The sequence below is a fragment of the Mesoplodon densirostris genome, chromosome 5 (assembly GCF_025265405.1).
Source record: "Mesoplodon densirostris isolate mMesDen1 chromosome 5, mMesDen1 primary haplotype, whole genome shotgun sequence".
Taxonomy (NCBI): Eukaryota; Metazoa; Chordata; class Mammalia; order Artiodactyla; family Ziphiidae; genus Mesoplodon; species Mesoplodon densirostris.
Genome location: NC_082665.1, coordinates 212671 through 235013, shown reverse-complemented (window position 1 = coordinate 235013; position 22343 = coordinate 212671). Strand labels below are relative to the sequence as shown.

The window sequence follows — 22343 nt, the reverse complement described above, 5'->3', positions numbered from 1 at the left end:
TGCTGGGAAGCGGCCCTGGGACCCCAGCTACCGCTGCGCCCTATAGCACGCTCGGCACAGCCTCTGGGAGAGAGAGTGGGCAGGAGGGAAGGAACAGCTCTGAAGGGGAGTGACACGGGGAGCCTGTGACATTTCCCAGGGCTGCAGGATGACGTGAGAAGTGGGGGTGTGCGGGCGTAGGGTTGAGAGGTGAGAGACCTGCCACGGTCCTTCATCTCCACGTCCAAGCCTGCAGCCTCTGGAGTGTATGCTGCTCCCTGTGTTTCCAGATTAGTGATCAGCAGATTCTCCGTTTTAATCCACAGTTGTATGACCTTCTACTTTTATGTTTTTCCAGTAATTTGAATAACCAAGTAACTTGATAACCAAGATTACTGATTGATTGGTGCATGGCATTTGGGAGCACTGTGTATCTTTCCTAAAACTCTCATGTGTTGATGATGTAATCATCTCAGGGGTTCTCTGAAAATGCACACGACCTGTGAGGAGGGTCACTCCTCTCAAGTCGTGGTTAAACATGTGCTTTAACCGTCTTTGTCCTCTTTTCAGCTGAAACATTAACAAATGTGCTGGATTTCAAGAGGGATGCCGGCCTGTGGCATGGAGTGTTAACAGTGAGTGCTGTATCTAAACGACCTGACGGTTAGAGGGAGGCTTGCTGACGTTGCACATCCGTGGGTGACACCAAACCCTATGATGGCTGAGGGAGTAACCCGTAGTCGTGTTGGTGTGAGCGGTGTCTCTGGACTGAGCTGTCATGCGAGCAGGGCTCCGACGCTCTGTGCCTTTCCTGGCGGGGCTCGTGCCCGGCCCGACCGCTCGTCTCTTTGCAGAGCGTCATGAACAGGATGCATGTGGTCAGCATCCCGTATGCGCTGATGAAGGCGAACCCGCTCTCCTGGATTCAGAAAGTGTGTGCGTACAAAGGTAACGGGAGTAGCACCATCTCTTGATTCATCCTTCATTAGAGAAGTCTCTTTGAATTCATCTTTGGCGATTAAGAAAAAATAAAGCAGCGTGCAGAACCGCAGGCGTGTGTGGGCCGGGGCCAGGCTGCCCTACAGCCGTGGTGGGTCTGAGTTGCCAGCGCTGGGGAGCTGGGGGTCGTGGAGGACAGCTCTTCTCTGCAAGGGCCGTAGATGCCTAACTTTATTCTCTCACAGAAATGCTCCTAATTCTTAGTTCCTGAGGGGGTTTTGATTTGAAGTTAGGGCTCTTCAAGCCACCAGTAGCAAAGCTGTTTACTCAAAGCGGCTTATGACCCAGAGTGAGGGGGCTGCCCGTGGGGCCCCGCCTGCCCTGCTGTCCACCTGTGGTTAGTCGGTGCTTCCCCAGCACGGCCACACCTGCGTGGTCTAAGCGTCCCTCTGGCTCTGCTTCGGCAGAGCTCGGGGGCACCTTTAGTCACCCCTGAGGGGGACTCGGGTTTTCTTCGCACTGACTTGTCCCGGGTGGCCGTGTGCTTGTCGACTGCACCAATGATGGTGCCCGTTACCAATGTGGACGTGGGCCGTGCTCTGCAGTGTGCTGGGCGCTGTCTCTGTTTACCCCGTCTAACGGAGGAGAACCAAAGTCCGGTGGGGCGTTTGGCGGGTGCCTCTGCTGGTGAGAGCAGGGCCGGGAATGAGGCCCAGCCCGTCTGTTCACATCGGGGGCCTCCCTGCAGCCCCACGTCCCCGGGGCCCCCAGCACAGGCAGGCCCAGCCTCGCGGCTGTGGGAGGGGCAGCTTGAGAGGGAGGGGCAGGTGTGGGGAGAGCAGAGAGGCTCCGAGCGAGTTGATTTCTAGGTAGGCCGGGCGGCAGGAGCACGTGGCCTGCTCTGTGTGCACGCGCCCCTGACGCAGGCGCGTCCCCGCCCTCCCCTGCAGCCCGGGCCGCGCTGGTGAAGTCCCGCGACATGCACTGGTCGCTCTTGGCGCAGCGAGGTCAGAGGGACGTCAGCCTCAGCTCCCTGCGCCTGCTGGTCGTGGCCGACGGTGCGAACCCGTGTGAGTACCGCCTGCCCCAGCCCCGCCCCGCAGGCCAGCCGCCGGGGCTCAGGGCTGAGCCGGAACGTGTCCGGTGCCGCGTGGACACAGGTGTGTCTCCTGCTCTGTGACTCGGGGTCTCGTGGTGACTCACTCTCTCGGACGTGTTTGTCAGGACTCTCCGTTTAAAGTGGTTTTGACACAATGGATGGGAGGTCCGTGCCTGAGCGGGTCTGACCAGAGTGTAGATACAACCAGAGCCCGGTTCAGGCTCCCACCCTGGGAGCCTGGCTTGGCCACTGCGCATTCCCGGCCGCCCCACGTCCTCCCGGGCTCTGTGCCCCGGTCTCTGCTCGGGGCCCGAGAGTAGCTGCTTGTTGTCCAGGGCCTGCCCGGGGTGTCCTGGGGAGCCTTGGTTGACCTTTGGTGGGGTTTCCAGGCAGCACAGAACCGGGGGCGCGGGGGTGTGTGGGAGTTTTCTCACTGCTTTAACACTGGTATGTCACTGTTTGTGCACTGAATCCGCCCTGGACCAGAGGCTGCCTTTCATCTAATCCCCTGTCCAGCTGTGGCCCCGACACTCAGGAGGGCACCCTACATTCTAGCACCCCAAAGCCTCTCGTTCCCTCCACCCGCCCCGAACCCCAAGGGCCCCGCCTCCAAAGCACCAGGAGCTGCCGGCTTCTCTGAGCCTCCACTGCGGTGCACCCGTCGAGCCACCAGGAGCCCCTCCCAGGGCTGCTGCCCCCCAGACCCCAGACCCCGCCACTCCGAGTGTCCGTCACTTCCCTGTAGCTCCGAGCCCTCTGGACGGTCTTGTGTGTCCTCTGCTGGACACTAGGACGCATGACCAGGTCCCCTCCTTCCCTGGAGCCTCGCTGTGCAGAGGGTGCAGGTCGTGGTGCAGCCCTGGGGCCCCAGTGGGTGCAGGGCTGTGCTGACCCAGGCCCTGATCGGGCAGCACCCAGCCTCCTAGGAGCTGAGTTTTCATGGCCCGGTGACGCTGGTGGAGAAGCAGGGACAGAGAGCTAGGCTGTGCCCGCAGGAGAGGCACGGCAGGGCCGCTTGGCAGAGGCTGCAGCTCCGAGGCACGCCCAGGAGAGGGCGCACACGTGGCCGGGGCCTCAAGCGGTGGAAGGTTCGGCTGTGGCTCCGTTAGTGCCCTGGGTCACCTCCCCCTTGGCAGAGCTGCCAGGAGGCGGGTGAGGCCGTGGCGTAGACCTCAGAGACAACGTGGGGCTGAGAGTTGGCTTCTTGTTTGCTGGCGATTTGAGAACGTGCCCTGTTTTTCATGGAAAGAGCCCCACCCCCTCCCCATGAGACTTTGACTGTGAGGTGAAGGGGTGCAGCCTCCAGGCCCGGCGCCGGGCGTCCCCACGCCACGTGCCCGTCGGCCTTGCACTCAGCTCTTGCGTCCACTCTGTCTCATGCAGGGTCCATATCCTCCTGTGACGCGTTCCTGAACGTCTTCCAAGCCAGAGGGCTGAGGCCGGAGGTGATCTGTCCCTGCGCCAGTTCCCCGGAGGCCCTCACGGTGGCCATCCGCAGGTAGACCATCCTGTAGACGCTTAGTTCTTCCTCGTTCAGCCGAATTACCCGTGATAGCAGATTTGGTTGATCTGTTCCTGAGCAGGAGAGATCGAGAGCAGCGACCGGCCCTGGGCCCGTTTCCCAGGTGTGTTGGTGTTGTAATGGGGCAGCCCCAGGTGCCACGTCCAGCAGCCTGTGTTGGCCGCACGTCCCACACCGGCCTGGTTTGTGGCGCAGGTTTGATAGCGGCTCCCTGGGTCGCGATCTCTGGATCCTTGCAGCACGCGGGCTGGTTTTCCCGAGTGCTCCTCCAATCAGGAAGGCCTTGTGTCCCGCGGTAAACACTGCAGCCAGGACTCGCCCCTGTTCCAGGGCAGGGTGGCCGGCGGCCAGTGCACATCAGCTGTGGACGGGGGTCTGTGCCCGCGGGACCCTTGACCTCCTGGTGATACCCCAGCCCTACCACCCCCAGGCTGCATTCTCTCTGGGCTCATCCATGTCGCTCCCCAGGCCCCCGCAGGTGTGCCCCTCGGCTCACCTTCCTGCCCGGCTCGTCCACGCTGCCCTGAGCGCCATCCTCGGGTAGAGGGCAGCGTCCTCGCAGCTGAGGGTGACTTAGTGTTAATTTTCCACCCTCAACTCAAATTAGCCTCAGCTGTGGTCTTGTGTTAGGTCTGTGTATTTATAAGTAGTGGTGTAAGTGATCGTAAAATTTTAGTAATAATTAGCATTAAAAACAAAGTCTTTATTCTTCACAGACCATAAGGTGTTCTTCGTTCCTTTGTTCTATGGTGGTTTCTTGTGCTCAGCAGAGTAGTGTTTTCCCGCTGGAGAAGATATGACATTTGTTTCTCAGCGTCCTGGTTCCTGCTGCTGCGAAACTAATCAGGCCCAAACTTGGCGTCGCAAACAGCAGCAGTCACTTTCCTCCCTCTCCTGCTTCCTGCGGTCAGGAGTTGGGAAGGGCTGCCCAGGGCAGTTCTGCCGGCAGTTCGATGGTCTCGGGCTGGCGCGGGCTGGGGAGTGGCCGGCCCTTCGTTCTTCCTGCGTACGGTCCCAGGCTCCTTCCCCTGGTTTTGGTGCTCGCAGGCTTGCTTCCAGGAAGCGTGTCGCTCTGCTCACCTGCTGCTCGGGGCTCCGGGGGATGTCCCAGGACGGCCTGGTGGAAGCGTCCTTGCGGCCCACAGGGCCCGCCTGCAGAGGAGTGCGTGGGGTGGGGCATCGTGCAGACCTGTGGAGACACGCTGCCCCCCGAGGTCCTGCAGCCAACGTCCCCACAGCCGGCATAGACGGGCACCTGGCTGCTCATCGTCCTGTCGGCAGGGGGCCATGGTCCCACGCCCACGGGCTCTGTCCCCTTGTCAGTTAATCAGTTTTGTTTCCAGGCCGCCTGACCTGGGGGGCCCTCCTCCAAGAAGAGCTGTGCTGTCGATGAGCTGCCTCAGTCACGGGGTGATCCGACTGGACGCGGAAGAGAAGCTCTCCGTCCTGACGGTTCAGGACGTCGGTCAGGTGATGCCTGGAGGTGAGGTCACAGCTGGGGATGGTCTTGTCCTGCGGCTGGGTGGCAGCAAAGGCTCCGGAGCACGCAGGCACCAGAGGGCCTCAGCTGATTCCCCGTGTGAACTGGGGTTTTAATTTGAAACGTGCTTTTTGCCTCCCTTTGTATCAAGTTAAAGTTGCGCTAAAATACGGGGTGTGTCTATGGCCTGTGAGCCGGACTCTGGTTCCCCACCATTGGGGAAGTGGTGCCAGAGCTTGGGTTCTGGGGGCTCATTGCGCGCCAGGCAGTCGTCACGCCTCTCCCGAGGCCGGGCGTCAACCCTGGATGCTTGCAGGTAACCCGGTGATGAGACTGTCTCTGCATCCTGACAAGGGCCTGTTAGGGGAGCAGTGTGGCCCTGAAGGTTCCCAGGGATCCCTGTGCTCCCAGAAAGGCCCCGGGTCCGGATGACGCGTGCGTCGTGGGGTGTCTGTGCCGCCGTGGCAGCTGGCGAGCGCAGGACGGTGACGGCGCTGTGCCCTGCAGCTCCCCCGCAGGCGCGAGCACATGCGGGACCCCGTGCAGGGTCATGGGGGAGAGTCGAGAGCAGAGCCAGGCCCGGGAGGCCCTGTGGCACTGTTGAGTTGGGGAGCGCCCCTCACCGCGGTGACCCCGCGGCTGCTCCAGCTGCCCTCCTCCCCGTGCTGGCCCTCCTGGGCTCCAGGCAGCGGGCCAACCCACCTGGTCACCTCCGGAGAGCGGCCCCATCTCTGCGCCAGTCACCCCGTCCGCTGCTCCCCAGGGTACAGGGCGTGTGTGGGCAGGGCGTGAGCCGCCCACGCTCAGGGACAGGCTGGGAACCAGCAGGAGGGCCATGGGCCGCGATCTGGGCCTGTGCGTGTGCCAGAGGTCGGACACGTAGAACAAGGCTGGACGTTTGAGTTTGTTTCTAGTTCCACTTTCTTAGAAGTGTGAGTTGTGTTTTTTCCTTGCATAAGTCTACCAAAAATAAGGACTCAGAGGTTCTGTAGAGGCAGGAACTCCAGCATAAACATTTTATCAGGGGAAAGAGCAGGGTCTTTCTGATCATTAGTTGTTACGTGGCGAACACAGTAATTCTTTAAAAGATGGTGAAATACTGTAATAGGTGATTCTTTTGATTGAAAGTATAAGGACTTTCGTTTTATTCTTAAACTTGGACCAGGTTCTGTGTGTGTGCACACACTCCCTCGGGCATGTGTGTGCTCCCTCGGGGGGGGGGGTGTACGTGCTCCCTCGGGTGTGTGGTGTGTGCGCACACGCTCCCTCAGGGGTGTGTGTGTGCTCTCTCGGGTGTGGGTGGTGTGTGTGTGTGCACATACTCCCTCGGGGGGTGGTATATGTGCACATGCTCCCTTGGGGTGCGTATGTGTGCACGTGCTCCCCTGGGTGTGTGTGTGTCTGTTGTCGGGATTGTTGCAGGTCTGAGTCAGTGAGGACCTGGGGGGGTCTTGTTTTCAGCAGGTGCGCAGCCTTCTCTGTGTCAGCCCCAGGGTTGTGTTACCACGGCACGCCGGGGTTGTCCCTTTTGGTCTGGTTGTGGCATGGGCGGGGTCTCTGTTGTATTAGAACGCAGACTAGTGCGCGGATCTGGGGGGAAACGCGCGTGTAGCAGTGCCACCCTCCGCTGTCTGCCCTTCCGAGGCTCTGGGCCACAGGCCGCCGCGTCGGCGGGCGTGCTGCTTGGTGAAGACAGAAGGAGGTCATGGGGCTGTGGGTGGGGCCGTCAGGCCTGGTGTGGGAGCCAGCCCGAAAGGCAAAGGTGTGAGCGGATGGCACCTCCCATCTCCTGCGGGTTCAGGAGGGCGGTGCCGGGGGGACGACAGAGCCCGCGTGACTAGGAGCGTTTCTGTCACCTTCATGTACCGTGTGTGGAACACACAGGCTTGTGGCCAGAGGGGTGTGAGTGTCCAAGCCTGGAGCACACAAACTGTTCGTGTCCACCCTGCAGAGGCCAAGCCCGTGGGTCTCTGGGGATGACCCATCTCAGTGTCCTCTTTGTTCATGCCCTTGAGGGTTGTTTTCTCTCTTTAGCTAATGTGTGTGTTGTGAAGGTGGAGGGGACCCCTTACCTCTGTAAGACCGATGAAGTTGGAGAAATCTGCGTCAACTCCAGTGCGACGGCGACAGCGTACTATGGGCTGCTCGGGATCACAAAGAACATCTTTGAGGTCCGCGCCTGGTCCCTACCTTTGTGCTAAAGTCGAGTCCACAGCTGCGGAGGGGTGGGAGGGGACAGTGTGGCTCTCGGCAGTGCCCGCTCTGGCAGGCCAGCCCTACGTGGGCGCCTCGTGGCCCTGACGGATCCAAATTGGCCCAGGGAAGCCGGCCTCTGGGCTGGAGCCGTGGGGTCGTCAGGAGAGTCCAGCAAGTGCCCCCCACCCCCCAGGCTGGGACGGGACAGGCCGGGAGGGGGAGCACGGGCTGTGGAGGCCAGGACCCTGAAGGGGGTCTCACCAGACGGCAGGGACTCCCCTCCAGGGAGGCGCAGTGATGCCCGTCTGAGGAGCCACGCCTGGCGCGGGCAGCGCATGCCGGCCCCTCTCTCCCGCCCGCCTGCCGCTCGCTTGATCCCTGTGGACCACTCCTGACCTTGTCCTCTCCACTCTGTGCAGACCGTCCCAGTCACGGCAGGGGGCGCGCCCATTTCCGACAGACCTTTCACCAGGACGGGGCTGCTGGGCTTCATCGGGCCTGTGAGTATGTCCCGCTGGGAGACCTGGGCCTGCAGATGGGCTCAGAGCTGGGGAGGGGTGCTGCTCCGCGTCCCCTGTGCACAGGACCCCCCCCCTCCCGACAGAGTCCCGGCCTCCGGAACGTCACTGGGGCCGAGCTGGGGAGCCCTGTCTGTAGCGCAGGAGCATCAAGTCCCTAACAGACCTCACCCTCAGCTGCATTCCCATCTCTGACCTTTCCGGTGCTGACGCCAGCCCTGGGTGCCCCCTCGCCACCCCCCACGAAAGCCCGCCAGGCTTAGGGCCCCTTCACCCCTGGTGGCCCCTGCCCGGGTCTCCCTGTCACCATGGGCAGGGGCCCCGCTGGCCCTGTCTGCAAGTTACTTGGTCTCCAAGCTGTCAGGTCTCTGTAGCAGGGCCTGAGCCACAGGGCCTGCCCACGTGTCCGGGGCCTGACCAGCATCCTTGCCTTCAGGATAACCTGGTCTTCGTCGTGGGCAAGCTGGACGGGCTGATGGTGGTGGGGGTCCGCAGACACAACGCGGACGACATCGTGGCTACCGCACTGGCCGTGGAGCCCATGAAGTTTGTCTACAGAGGCAGGTGATGCGCTGCGGGTCCCCTTGCCGTGCCTTTAGGTTCCTTCTCTAGTTAACCTTCGAGAGGTCTCCTGCAGTGGAAGGAAAGCCCAGTGATTTGAATACACAAAACCTAAAAATTCCTGTTCATCAGAGGAACTTCACAAAGAACAGGATGACATTTGCAGCGAGGATGCCCGAGTTGGAGCTCATGGCTCTTTAGAGGGTGAGATCCAGACCTCGACCTGGGCATGGAGACCGGGCCAAGACACCACACAGGGCACCGTGCGCGTGAGGGCGAGGGCACCTGGGCAGCTGCCCGAGAGCCTCGGGAGTGCGGGCTGGAGCGGAGGGCGCCCTTTTGCCTGAAATCACCTGAGGCTGTTGTCTCCTGGGATAGAGTCAGTTTGCCTTCTCTGAATGTGTTAGGCAGTCATTTTAGATTCTCACGTCCATAGAGCACGTAAGGGGGCCCCTGGGCTGGGCCCCGGGCGCCCTGTCCAGCTTGTCCAGCTCCGAGCTCTTTGTCCTGGAGGAGGCGGCCCCTTCTCCTAGTTGGTCCAGTCAGCCACTGCATTTCTTCACTGTATTCTTCTCAAGGTAATTCGTTACTCAAGCTAGGGTGCCTGTGAGCCTGGCTGGAGCCGTCCTTTGAATATACGTTAAAGAAACGATCAGGGAATTCTGCCAGTGGTAGGTCAGCATGTTCTGCCGGCCCTTCCCCGGGTCAGGATGACGGCTGCAAATAAGCACTCGGGAGAAACCAGCAGGGCGGGCAGGCTGGTGGGTGCGTGCAGCCTGGAGCCGGGGCGCACAGGACTCACAGCAGAAACCGGAGACACCGTCAGTGCAAGTGTCCACCGAGGGGATGCCGGGGTAGCCCACGCCTGCTCCTGGGTGCGTCAGGGAGCCTCGCATGGCCACCGACTCTTGATGGCATCTGGAGGTGACACCGGTCCAGTGACTAGCTGGGTGCAGGGTGGTCGCACCCGCGGATGGAGAGGCGGCCTACCTGCGTCCACCAGGGAGGAGCTGTGCACTGGACGAGGTCACGGCATCCCGACAGGACGGTGTTTAGCAGATGGAGTAAATGTAGGGCAGAGGCAGCTGGAGAGTGAGCTGGTCAGCTGGAAAGCCAGATCAAGAGCTGTCTCCAGAAGTTAGGAAATAGAAAGTTTAGAAGAAAAATTAAGAGGGAAGTAGAGCAAGAAGGGCTGGCATCCTGAGAGCGGACTCAGGGTGGGGGGTGTGTGTCTGGACCCTGAGGAAGGGAGTCTCGGGGGTGGGCCTCCAGCCAGGATGCGTCAGACTCCCCGGCAGAGGGGCTGGAGCCAGAGGATGACAGTGCAGTAACGTTTTAAGTTTTTCAGAGGAACTTTTAACCTAGATTTTATATTCATCCCAAGATGTCACTTAATTGTGCAGTTGCAGTAAAAGTATTCTTGGGTACGTAAGGTTCAGAAGTTTTGTCACAAAAAGACCATGTTTGTGAAAACGCTCTTGAGTGAGGTACTAAGAGAAACAAGATGTGTGAAAGTAAGGAAATGCTAATACTGCGTAAAGTTTGTTGCATTAAAAGAGAGTGGGTGCACGTGTGTGCGCGTGCATACCTGTGTGTGTAGCGGCCAAAGGAGCAAGCCAGAGAAGGTAGGTCTGTGAGGTCCCAGAGCTAGCTTGGCAGCCGTGCCAGCAGGATGGGCGTGATGGGGAGACAGATGCTTGTCTCATAAAGAAAAAGAGAATCCACTCAAAGTCCAAAGGAAGAAAAAGCCAGCACAGAGTAAAGGAGAACACGTTGAACTTCTTCGATAAGAGGCGAGAAAGAAGACCACTGCCGTCAGCCACAGACAGGAGCGGAGTGACGAGTGGTGAGATTTCACCTGGACAAAGAAATAGATGATTAACAGAACTTCTCGACAGAGATTTCTGCATGAAGAAGTACATCACATAGATTGACATTGCAGTTAAGGAAAACGTTCTTTTACAACGTGTACCTGGTTGTTTGCTGTGCACTGAAGTCCTCTCTGTTTTGTGAATCAAAACTTATTTCATCCACATTGGAGGAGGTTTGTGGCTGCTTCCCTTTAAGTTCTGTTGGACAGCGTCTACCTCCAGCCCTGCTGCGGCTTCCGTCTGGGCAGGATGGGGCATCCGCGTCCCGGCCCACCTTGCCAGGCGCTCATCTCTGTCCCTTCCTCCCCCAGGATCGCGGTGTTCTCCGTGACAGTGCTGCATGATGACCGGATCGTGCTGGTGGCAGAGCAACGGCCCGACGCCGCAGAGGAGGACAGCTTCCAGTGGATGAGCCGTGTGCTGCAGGTGGGTGCGTGTGGGCACACGGTGGGCACTGGCTGAGCGCAGGCTGGCTGACCCTTGAGGTGAGGGGCGGCCCCGCGGAGCTGCCGTCCACCTGGCTGAGAGATGCAAACTTGCACGCATTGGTGTTTCCACTGTTGTGCTTTGAGAATTTCAAACGTGTAGCAAGGCTGGAAGCGAAGCCCAGTGAACCCCTCGCGCCTGGGCTGGGGCTCCACGTGCTTCCCACCTCGTGACACCCGTTCGACACGCACGTGCCCTCGGCCTCACCCGTGTGCTGTGTGCTGTCCTTCCCTACACGTCCACGTTTACATCCTTAAGTACTGAACTAGATTCAACAAGTTCTTTTGTGGGGAAGGGAGTAAACTTTGCCTTCAGTAAAGAGCACAAGCTAAATGTCCACTCAGCTTTACTGAATGTAACTTACATGTAGAAGGAGCCCATTTTCAAGTGTCCAGGTTGATGAGTTTTGACAAATGTACGCACCCAGGTAACCACAGGTAAGAGCGCTCCCGTCTAACGGGGAACTGCTGGCTGCTTTGTGTCGCCAGGGATGAGCCCTGCCTCCGCCCTGGACGTCCGTGCAGACGAATCTCAGTGTGGGCTCCTGGTCTGGCATTCTTTCCCTTGGCATCACGTTTGTGTGGTTCCTCGTGGTGTGTGTATCAGTGGCTCATTCCTTTTTATTGCCAAGTTGTGTTCTTTTGCTTATCTGTTCACACCTTGGTGGACATTGGGTTGTTAATTTTTGGCTATTGTGAATAAGGCTACTGTGGACAATAGTGTACAAATCTTTGGGTGAATTTCAGTCCTGGCGGCTTTTCAGGGAAGCCCTCTGGTGCCCCTACAGCTCTGGTTGGTTGTGTGGCGTGTGCTCAGCCCCAGCCACCTAAGAAAGGACACTTGTACAGAGCAGACAAGGTCCAGTGTCAGGGAGGCCAGGGAGCTCTTGAGCTTCAGAGGATCGGTTTTTCTACTAATATTTACAGCGTTTATTTTATTGATTGATTGATTGATTGATTGATTGATTGATTGATTTTGCGGTATGCAGGCCCCTCACTGTTGTGGCCTCCCGTTGCGGAGCACAGGCTCCGAACGCACAGGCTCAACGGCCATGGCTCACGGGCCCAGTCGCTCCGCGGCACGTGGGATCTTCCGGGACCGGGGCACGAACCTGTGTCCCCTGCAGGAGGACTCTCAACCACTGCGCCACCAGGGAAGCCCACAACGTTTATTTTTAATGAAAAATTTTAATGTTTTGTTATGGAATATTTCTAATATACGAAACATACAAAGGAGAGTGTAACAACCCCTGTGTGTCCATCGCCGCTTCAGCAATGACCGACAGTCAAGGCCCCAGCCATGCCCCACCCATCCTCCCAGTTTCTCCCTTGGGAGTGCTTTGAAGCAAATCCCGGACTCACAGATTTTACCTGTAAATTTGAGTATTTCTTTCTTTTTTTTTTTTTAAATACATTTTTTTTTTTTTTTAGATGTTGGGGGTAGGAGTTTATTAAGTTATTTATTTATTTTTGCTGCGTTGGGTCTTTGTTTCTGTGCGAGGGCTTTCTCTAGTCGTGGCAAGTGGGGGCCACTCTTCATCACGGTGCGCGGGCCTCTCACTATCGCAGCCTCTCCTGTTGCGGAGCACAGGCTCCAGACGCGCAGGCTCAGTAGTTGTGGCTCACGGGCCTAGCCGCTCTGCGGCATGTGGGATCCTCCCAGACCAGGGCTCGAACCCGAGTCCCCTGCATTAGCAGGCAGACTCCCAACCTCTGCGCCACCAGGGAAGCCCGAGTATTTCTTTCTTTAAAAAAGAAGTACCAGTATCACATATTAAAAATTAACAATAAAATTTTTATTCAGGTATAATTGACATGTAACACTGTATTAGTTTCAGGTGTACCACATAATGATTTGATTTTGTATATATAGTGAAAGAGTCACTACGTCTAGTTAAGGTCCGTCAACATACAGAGTTACAGAATTTTTTTCTCATGGTGAGCACTTTTAAGATCTACTCTCTTAGCAACTTTGAAACACACAGCACAGCATTATTAACTGCAGTCCCATGCTGTACATGGCATCCCCAGTACTTATCACCTTATAACTGGAAGTTTCTCCCTTTTGACGCCTTCACCCATTTTTCCCACCCCCCACGCCCCTCACCTCTGGCAACCACCAATCTGTTCTCTATGTCTATGAACTCATCTTTTTGTTTTTAGATTCCACATGTAAGAGATACGTTTTTGTTTTTCTTCATCTAATTTATCTCACTTAGCATAATACTATGAAGGTCCATCTATGTTGCTGCCAATGGCAAGATTTCATTCTTTTTTATGGCTGAGTAATATTTCTCTCTGTGTGTGTGTGTGTGTGTGTGTGTGTGTGTGTGTGTGTGTGTGTGTGTGTGTGTGTATGTATACCAGTTTCTTTATCCATTCATCCATTGATGGATGCCTAGGTATGTTGGCTGTTGTAAATAATACTAAATGAACAGAGGGGTGCATACTTTTTTTCAAATTAGCATTTTGCTTTTAAATTTACTTATATATTTGTTTTTGGCTGCGTTGGGTCTTCGTTGCTGCATTCAGGCTTTCTCTAGTTGCGGTGAACAGGGGCTACTCTTTGTTGCGGTGCGTGGGCTTCTCATTGTGGTGGCTTCTCTGGTTGCAGAGCATGGGCTCTAGGCACATGGGCCTCGGTAGTTGTGGCTCTCGGGCTCTAGAGTGCAGGCTCAGTAGCTGTGGCACACGGGCTTAGTTGCTCCGTGGCCTGTGGGGTCTTCCCGGATCAGGACTCGAACCAGTGCCCCTGCATTGGGAGGCGGATTCTTAACCACTGCGCCACCAGGGATGTCCAGCATTTTGGGTTTTTTTCCAATAAATACCCAGAAGTGCAATTGGTGGATCATATAGTAGTTCCATTTTTAGTTTTTTGAGGAGCCTCCATACTGTTTTCCATAGTGGCTGCACCAGTTTCCTTTCCCACCGACAGTGCACGAGGGCTGCCTTTTCTCCACATCCTCACCAACACTTGTTGTTTCTTGTCCTTTTGATGATAGCCATTCCAACGGGTGTGAGGTGATATCTCATTGTGGTTTTGACTTGCATTTTCCTGATGATTAGTGATGTTTAGCATCTTTTTATATACCTGTTGGCCATTTATATGTCTTCTTTGGAAAAATGTCTATTCAGGTCCTCTGCCCATTTTTTAATTGCATTATTTGATTTTTGTTTTGTTTTTTTTTTGCTGTTGAGTTGTATGAGTTTCTTACACATTTTGGATCTTAACCCTTATCAGATATATTATTTGCAAATATTTCCTCCCATTCAATATGTTCCTTTCGTTTTGCTGATGGTTTCCTTTGCTGTGCAGAAACCTTTTATTAGTTTGATGTGGTACTACTTGTTTATTTTTGCTCTTGTTGCTTTCGCTTTTGGTGTCAAATCCAAAAAAATCATCACCAAGACTGATGTCAAGGAGTTTACCATAGCCTATGTTTTATTCTAGGAGTTTTACGGTTTCAGGTCTTACATTCAAGTCTTTAATCTATTTTGAATTAGTTTTGTGTGTGGTGTCCAGTTTTCCCAACACCATTTATTGAGGGGGCTCTCTTTCCCTGTTGTCTTCTTGTCTCCTTTGTTGTAAGTGAACTGACCACATATGTGTGGGATTATTCCTGGGCTCTCTATTCTGTTCCATTGATCTACATCTGTTTTTGTGCCAGTACCACACTGTTTTGATTACTATAGCTTTATGGTGTTTGAAATCAGTGAGCATGATCCTTGTAGCTTTGTACTTCTTTCTTAAGATTGCTTTGACAATTCAGGGTCTTCTGTGGTTCCGTACAAACGTTAGGACTGTATTTTCTAGTTCTGTGAAAAATGTCATGGGTATTTTGATATTGCATTAAATCTGCAGATGGCTTTGGGTAGTATGGACATTTCAACAATATTAATTCTTACAATCCATGAACTCAGAATATCTTTCCATTTATTTGTATCTTTTTCAATTTCTTTCATCAGTGTCTCATAGTTTTAAGTGTACATGTGTCCTTCACCTCCTTGGTTAAATTTATTCCTAGGTATTTTGTTCTTTTGGATGTAATTGTATATATAATTATATATATATAATTACATATTTAGTCACTATTCAAATTTCCTGGATTATCTAATATTTAGTATGTGTGTTAAACTCAGGATCAAAATAAGGTAAAAATTGCACTTGGTGAGGCCAGGCTTTTAAGTCTTTTTTAATGTATGGCTCCTCCTCTGTCATATTTTTCTTACAGTTTGTTTATTGACAGAGGCAGGTTGTTCGTCCAGTACGTCCCCCCGTCCTGGGCTCTGACGGCTGTGCCTCTGCCGTGTCGCTCAGTGCGCTCCTCTGTCTCCTGTACTTCCTGCGTGTCTGTCGGTGGGTAGATCTTGAGGCTTGATCAGACTTGGGCTCGATTTTCTGGCTGACAGTCTCATGGGAGGTGGCATGTTGTGTCCGCTGGTTTGTTAGGGCTTCATGGGGCTGCTGCTTCAATCCTGTTCCTTCCTCATCATTAACGCAACAGCTTTGGAAGGGTCTTCTACAGAGAGCGCTGAAGTCGCTGGGGGACCTGGAGGCTGGGCAGGAACACGAGATCTAGGGTTGATTTCAGGGTCCTGAGCTGGCTTCCTGGAGATGTTTTGGTTTTTGTCTCACTACGAACTAGTGGATTATAGTTGTTATATTTTTGACAGTGGTCAGTGGGAGCCTCTTCGGACTGGCTCTTGGGCCCTTTAGACACACCTCCGGGGTTCTTTGAGGCCACACCCGGGAACAGGAAGTTCGATTCCTGGGGAGGTGGTGCATTTTGTGTCCTAGACCCGACACTACTGGGGCCCCGCTGCCTTCTAGGGGAAATGGAATTTGGGCACTGTCTGGGAACTTGATGTTACTGGCTTTTTTTCAGTGGACAGAGTAGGAGATGATGTCCACGTGCTTGCAAGATTACCTGCATCATGGGTTTATGCTGCTAGTTCCAGCTCAAGACCTCAGGGTTTTTTCTTAAGTCACCGATCTTTCTCCACAATGAAAAATTGCAGTGGTGATACTTCCAGCAGAGGTACTCATGTCCTGAGGCCACTCTGCACACACCACAGTCTCCAAATAACCTTCTCCACACTACGTCTCAAGTGTGAAATTTCCGAGTGCAGCTTAAGATGTTTTTTCAATTCTTTTTGCCCGTGGGACTGGATTAATGAAATTCCTGTGTTTAAAGTCACTCTAAATAGATTCTCTCTGTGGGGCTGTGCCACCAACCTGATTCCACTTTGGTTGAGTTCATTTGTTTTATTTTGCTTTCAGTTGTTAGGAATTGCTTTTTTAAATTTTAAGTTTTTTGTGTGTAAAATATACACATGGTTCCAAATTTGAAAGCAAGGTGTATTCAGAGGAGTCCAGCTTCTGCCTGTCTTGCTCTTCACTGCTTCTCCCACAGGAAGTCACTTAACTGCTTTTACGGCTTTTTTTTAATGTGAGCAGTTACAGATTTATATTCGATTATGCACATACACAGAACGTGTGTGTAAGTGATAGGAAATGCACACTCTCCTCGCCACGTTTCTCTTCTAACAAAACGTCCCAGAGGTCACAGTTCTCCGTCTCATGCCCCCCCTTCCAGGCCATCGACAGCATCCACCAGGTGGGCGTGTACTGTCTGGCCCTGGTTCCTGCGAACACCTTGCCCAAGGCCCCTCTAGGAGGGATTCACGTTTCTGAAACCAAGCAGCGCTTTCTGGAGGGGATGCTGCACCCATGTAACGTGTTAATGTGCCCTCACACGTGTGTTACCAACCTTCCCAAGCCTCGCCAGAAGCAGCCAGGTTAGTGTACATCACACAACACGTCTATTCCGTCTTCAGACTGCGGCAGCTACACTTGTGTTTAACTGGTGCAGCCCTGTTGAACGCTCCATCTCTGGGATCGGGGCTAAGAGCCAGAGCGAACGGCACACCGGGTTGGTCCCCACCTCCTGCCCCGCCGGAAGGAGAGCACAACCTCACGTCCCCAGCATGGGGGTTCCCCCCGCCTGTTAGCACCCACCCCAGGCCTGGATTCAGGCCTGGCGTCTGAGCTGTGGAGGCTGCTCCCTGGGGGCAGAGCTGATGATGCCTGAGAGCAGCCCTGGAGCTCGGAATCTAAAGCGCCGCCGTGGCCACCATTGTGCCGTGGGGCGGCCGGCCACGCCAAGGCCACGGGGCCTGTGGGCGCCGCGCGTGCCGCTCCTCGGCTCTGTCATCAGCCACTGTCACTGGGTCGACGGGACCTAGGAAGCCTCAGCAAACGGTCAACTTCCCTTCCCTGGTTTAACTCTTATGTACAGCTTTTCATTCCTTTGGTTATGTAAATTTTTAGTAAATGCTAACCTTTGTTGATTATTAAACACAAAAAATACCATTAAATGAAACACAACCAGTAAAACAATGAGATAAATACATTAAGAGTTTAGCTGTGGCTGAGGTCAGATCATATCTCCCCAGGGCTTCTGCCATGTGGTGAATGTCTTCATCTGGCTCGTTTGTAAGAGAGAGATTCTGTTTGTCACTTAGCGTAACCCTTGTAGCTGGTTTCCCGAACACCTTTATCATAGTGAAGAATTAAATGCCTGCCTGTTCAAATAAAAAGCTGTGTGATGATTACCTCTCAGACGTCACCCACCTCTCACTCGCAATCCCCCCTTGTTTTCTAGAGGTTGGACCAGCCTCCATGATTGTTGGGAATCTGGTCGCTGGGAAGAGACTCGCTCAGGCCTCAGGGAGGGAGCTGTCTCACCTGGAGGACAGTGACCAGGCGAGGAAGGTAAGGGCAGGCGGCTGGGGGGAGGAGGGGGCCTCCCTGGCGGGTGGGAAGCCGCCAGCTCTGAGCGCCCCCCGCGCCCCGCAGCTCCTGTTCCTGCCCGACGTGCTGCGCTGGCGGGCCAGCACCACGCCCGAGCACCTGCTCTTCCTGCTGCTCAGCGCCAAGGTGAGGCCGCCCGCACCTGCGGGCCACGTGCTGCCTGCCTAGGAGAGGGGCCGAGGTCTGTTTCCCAGCCGTGGTGCTCAGACTCGAGGCCTCACGTTTGGAGAACAGCGAGCCTTGGCACCCAGGCCCCGGCTGGCCTGCCTCTCTCTGTGGGAGCCTCAGCTTCCACACAAGCCACACAGTTACCTTTCTGGGGTTTTTACATTTAACAGGAAAATTCTCATTACCTTGTCTTTTGATTATGAATAGTATACATGTAAGTACTGCTAAGTGAACTAAAAGGAAATGTTTATTTTGTAAAGATTAGGAATTTAGACTTTCTACGTTTGTTGATAGCTTTAACATGACAAATACTGCTTACTGCCCTGATCCTGGGTACCTTTCAGTGGGCGTTACACGATACCAGGGGCTTCTAGGGTATAAAGGAGAAACTGTAAGTTGCGGGCCAGTAGACAAACTATGAAAACATGGAAAATAACAATGAAAACCCTGCATGACTTGCTGTCAGGCGCTCCCGGGCCCACGAGGACACTTGCGCTCTGACGTCTTAGAAACACTGGCCTTGGGACTTCCCTGGTGGTCCAGTGCTTAAGACTGCACTCCCAATGCAGGGGGCCCAGGTTCAATCCCTGGCTGGGGAACTAAGATCGTGCATGCCGCATGGTGCAGCCAAAAAACAACAGCAAGAGAAACACCAGCCTGGCTTTCAGTCCTGCTCGTTACTGGCCACTGCTCCTTCATTCAGAAATATTGATTGATGCCTGCTACATACGCAGTGTTAAAGAAGATAAAAAAGGCCCCTGTTCGCCAGACAGTGAATTAAGTCTTCCTGCTAGAAAACCAGAAGAGCTGTCTTCCTGGTTCACATGTATCTGCAGATCTGGAAGGTGTTCAGTAGACACTTGTTTTATGGCTGATGGAATTCTAAAGCCAATAAGTAACAGTTGACCAAGATAAAGTCAGCTCATGGTGAGAAGCTGAAAATCAGTGCAGCCGGGGCTGTGAGGCGGTGAGGCCAGGGCACTGGGCTGACCCCAGGCGTGAGCCGTGAGGGGTGTGACGGGGCCCGTGATTCTGAGCGATTCCTCTGGATTGTAAGAGGGCAAGGGTGGGAGCAGCGGGCCAGGGGGCCGTGGTCCAGGTGAGAGATGGCCATTCAGAGAAGAGGACGTGGGGATGCAGACGCGTGTGAGGGGGGGTCAGAGGCAGGCCCGCGGGATCGAGGGTGGCCTGCGTGGGGGCTGAGCGCCTGTGCAGATGGGGCGCTTCCCAGGGAGGAGGGGGCTGTGGGTGGGCGTGTCCGGAGATGCCACCAGGAGCGCGGTCAGCCCAGAAGACCCCATGATCGTCTTTAAAGCTCAGAGCTCAGAAGGAACCAACAGAAGACCACCTGGCCTTCTCCAGGTGCATTCCAAAAACTTGTAAGTTTTTGCACTTCTTTTGGCTTGTCAACCTTCTCAGGTTTGAATTGTCCTTAAGTCTCCAAGGATATGCCGGCCTTCGACCCGGGAGGAGGCCTGTGCCTGGCAGGTGGTGTCCCTGGCACGAGGTGGCCCCTAGCCTTGGGGACTGGGGGGGGCTCTGGGCCTTTGGTCTCCCGGCGCGTGCCCGGCATGGCGCTCTGTACCTCAGCTTGAGTGTGAGGAGAGTCTGACCTGCTGTGCAAAGCCCCCGGACCTGCGTGGTGGGGCCCCGGCCGAGGAGCAGTGAGGGGTTCGGACGCTGTGCCGGGCTGTCCTGCAGGCCAGTGGTGGTTAGGCTGAGTGGCGCCGTACTTCTCCTGAGAAGGGCCGAGAGAGCTGTGAGGCCTGACTCGGGTCGGCAGGGGGAGGGAGGGTCAGCTCGGAGCTGGTCCTCAGCCGAGCTCTCCTCCGTGGAGAACCAGGTGCGGGGTGCCCCGCCAGCCACTCGTCCGCCCAGGCTCCCTGAAAGAGCAGCCTGCGGCAACCCAGGCCCCGGGACCTGGTGGATGGGGTGCCTGAACATGAGTCAGGGTTCAGTTTAGGGGCATGTATTTACTGTTTCTCATTTGCTTATGTGTGTTTATATTCAGGATAAGGGTTGCTTCTAGGGAGGGAGAGGATGGAATTGGGGGCGTATGTAGAGTGGTGGTGATTTATTTTATAAAAGAGACATTGAAACAACGTGGCAAAATACTAGGTAATGAAAAACTGGATATTTATTACATTATTCTTTATAATACTGTTATATTTAGAATATTTTATCATAATGGCCAAAAGGGTTTTCTTCAATCGCCAAGTCTTTGGCCGTGGTGGACGACCAGGCTCTGAGAAGACTGCAGACGGGTCTGGGGTGGCACCTGTCCTGGTTCCTGACCACAGGGGCTCAGACACGGGCTGTGCACGGAGTGTCCGTGGGTCGTCCCCCGCCCCCCGCTCAGCAGTGCCCACGATTGCTTTCCTAGGGCACAGTCACCAGCACCACCACCTGCATCCAGCTGCACAGAAAGGCTGAGAGAGTGGCCGCTGCTCTGATGGAGAAGGCCAGGCTGACCACCGGGGCCCACGTGGCCCTGGTCTACCCCCCAGGTAAGGACCTGCCACCCTGCCCTCTGCCCGTGCCCACCCTGTGCTCCCGTCACGCGTGCCTGCACCCCTGTGAGCACTTGTATGTAATTGTGAGTCCACTCTTGCCTGTCTTAGTCCAGCCTTTCCTTTCTGTTTGCTTTCTTCATCTGGCTGTTCTTCCCGCATCTCTCCCCTCTGTTTTATTACTAGAAAGCAAACACCCTTGTAACCACCAACCAGGTCGAGAAATGGATCTTTGCTTTTCCCGTCCCAGCCACCTCCTCCATTCTCCAAAAGTAGCCTCTGTCCTGACCTCTGTGGTCACCATTTCTCCATAATTTGATCACACAGATGAGCGTCCTAGTCATCACAGTTTAGTCTGCCAAGTTTCTTTAAATCTGATATATTTTTAAGTCTCCTTTAACCTGCAGGCTGCCCTCTGTCCGTCTCTTCTGTGGCCCTGGAGTGTCCCCGCCGTCTGGAGTGGCTCCGTGTGTGCCGGGCTGCTGCTCCTGGGCTCCCACAGGGAACCCCAGTCAGACTCCCTCGCAAGACCCTAAGTGCTGTCGGGCTGTTCCTTTCTTTTGCAGAATTAGCACGCTAGCAGCCGTTGACATTCTCTGTCCCGCATTCATTAATGCTTTAAGGGTCACTAAACGGTGGTGTTCTAACTCTGTCCTTTCTTTCTCACTTACCAGCCATAAACTATAAACAGACATTTGCCCTCGTTAGTATCTGGTCACCCAGTGGTAGAATTCAGCTGTGAAAGGTAGAGTAAGTGTTGCTTCTTTCCTTCTATCAACAAAATGAATTCTGTTTCTCGTCACACTCTAGTGGGAGCTGCTCCCACGTCCCCGGGTGTGACCTCCTGTCCTGATGCCTCCTGCTGTCTGCTGGGACCAGGTGCCCCGGCCAGTTCTCCGTGGAGCCTGGTGTTCACAGCACCAGTCTGGGCCAGGGGCTCGTCCCTCCTAGGCTGGCCGCTGGCCGTTGGCCCTTTTCTTGAACAGAGCTCTGATTTAAAATGAGTGTAATAATTATATCTCGGAGACAGGCAGTGCCTCATGAGTTCATATTGTTGCACCCGATCAGATTCAGGGTTACAGGCTTTTACTGAACCCTTCTTGACGTTCTGTCTGCTTTACGCCTGTGTCTCCCTTCTTCCCTACTGAGAATCCTGATTCTCCAGGATGGGAGTTGATAGAATTCAAATATCCCAAGATCACTCACTTGCTTTATCCTGTGTCACAAGCAGCACCCCCAAAATAACAGTAGTAATACGTGACCACCTGTGTGATTTTTGGAAGCAGCTTAAATATTTCCACACGTGCTTTCTCCACCCGCTTTCCCTGTAGCTGTGCTCTCTGTGTCGCCGGGGCGGGCGGGGCTGGGGGCCTGCAAAGTTGGCCTCTCCGCACCCGCGGTGCACTGGTGCCTGCATTCAGTCTCTTTCTGCCACGCTGGTTCTCTGATTGGTTTCTCGGGAAGGGTTCATGGGAGCAGTATCCCTTGAGTTCTTGCCTGTTGGTAACCGTCTGTACACTTCGTAATGAAAGTTGTTTTTGCTAGATAAAAAAAACCCCGACTCACATTTTCTTTTCTTGAGCCTCTCAAATATGTGTCCATTTTCTCCTGGCCTTAAGCATCAAGTCTGACGATAATCTAATTTTCTTCCTCTTATGAGTCACTGGCCTTTTTGCTCTAGGTGCCAAAAGGACATTTTTTTCCCTTCTTAAAGTCCGGCATATGGTTGTAACATTGATTATTACAGGGCAGCGTTCTCTTACCTAAGGAATCTTTGGAAGGCAGCTATGCTCACCACTATACCATCAATGCCGTACAATGTATAAGGTATCTTTAAATAAGAAGCTGCAAATCTTTTTTTTTTTAATTTTAAGGAAGTTTTCTAGAACTGTAGTCTTTTCTCTGTCCCTTCCCTTGCTTTGATTTTCTTTGCATCTCCTTCCTGCTCCCATGGCCCACGTGTTAGGTCTTCTCTGTCATTTTCCCCAGGAGTGTCTCCGTTGAATTTCCAGTCTCCTCTTCGTGGTTTCTGTGTCCGTTGTCTTATTTGCTCTTGGGCTCCTTCTAGTTCCATCTTCGTTTCTGAAATGATTTTTTATAATTTCTACTTCTTTCCTCATTTCTTTTTTCTAGTTCTGATTTTGGTTATTCTTTCATATCTTGCATCATTTTCTTAATGCATTTTAGCACATGTTAAAATG

At 54.2% G+C, this 22343-nt stretch overlaps 1 protein-coding gene across 16 annotated transcripts in view; it reads left to right on the top strand.

Annotated features, from left to right (window-relative positions):
- Positions 1-22343, top strand: part of DIP2A (disco interacting protein 2 homolog A) — a 92822-nt gene that overhangs the window by 54606 nt on the left and 15873 nt on the right. For 15 of the 16 annotated variants that reach the window (XR_009532665.1, XR_009532666.1, XM_060100296.1 and 12 more), the window contains 13 exons: positions 550-614; positions 834-927; positions 1869-1988; positions 3401-3515; positions 4883-5022; positions 7054-7190; positions 7635-7715; positions 8170-8297; positions 10477-10591; positions 16248-16449; positions 17316-17425; positions 17510-17590; positions 20016-20139. Coding sequence is in view for 14 of the 16 variants with exons in the window: in XM_060100296.1 (XP_059956279.1) it covers positions 550-614; positions 834-927; positions 1869-1988; positions 3401-3515; positions 4883-5022; positions 7054-7190; positions 7635-7715; positions 8170-8297; positions 10477-10591; positions 16248-16449; positions 17316-17425; positions 17510-17590; positions 20016-20139 (1512 nt within the window). In the remaining 2 variants the exon portion in view is untranslated. Of the gene's footprint in view, positions 1-549; positions 615-833; positions 928-1868; positions 1989-3400; positions 3516-4882; positions 5023-7053; positions 7191-7634; positions 7716-8169; positions 8302-10476; positions 10592-16247; positions 16450-17315; positions 17426-17509; positions 17591-20015; positions 20140-22343 lie in introns of those variants that run through there. The other variant, XM_060100299.1, reaches the window with a different exon arrangement.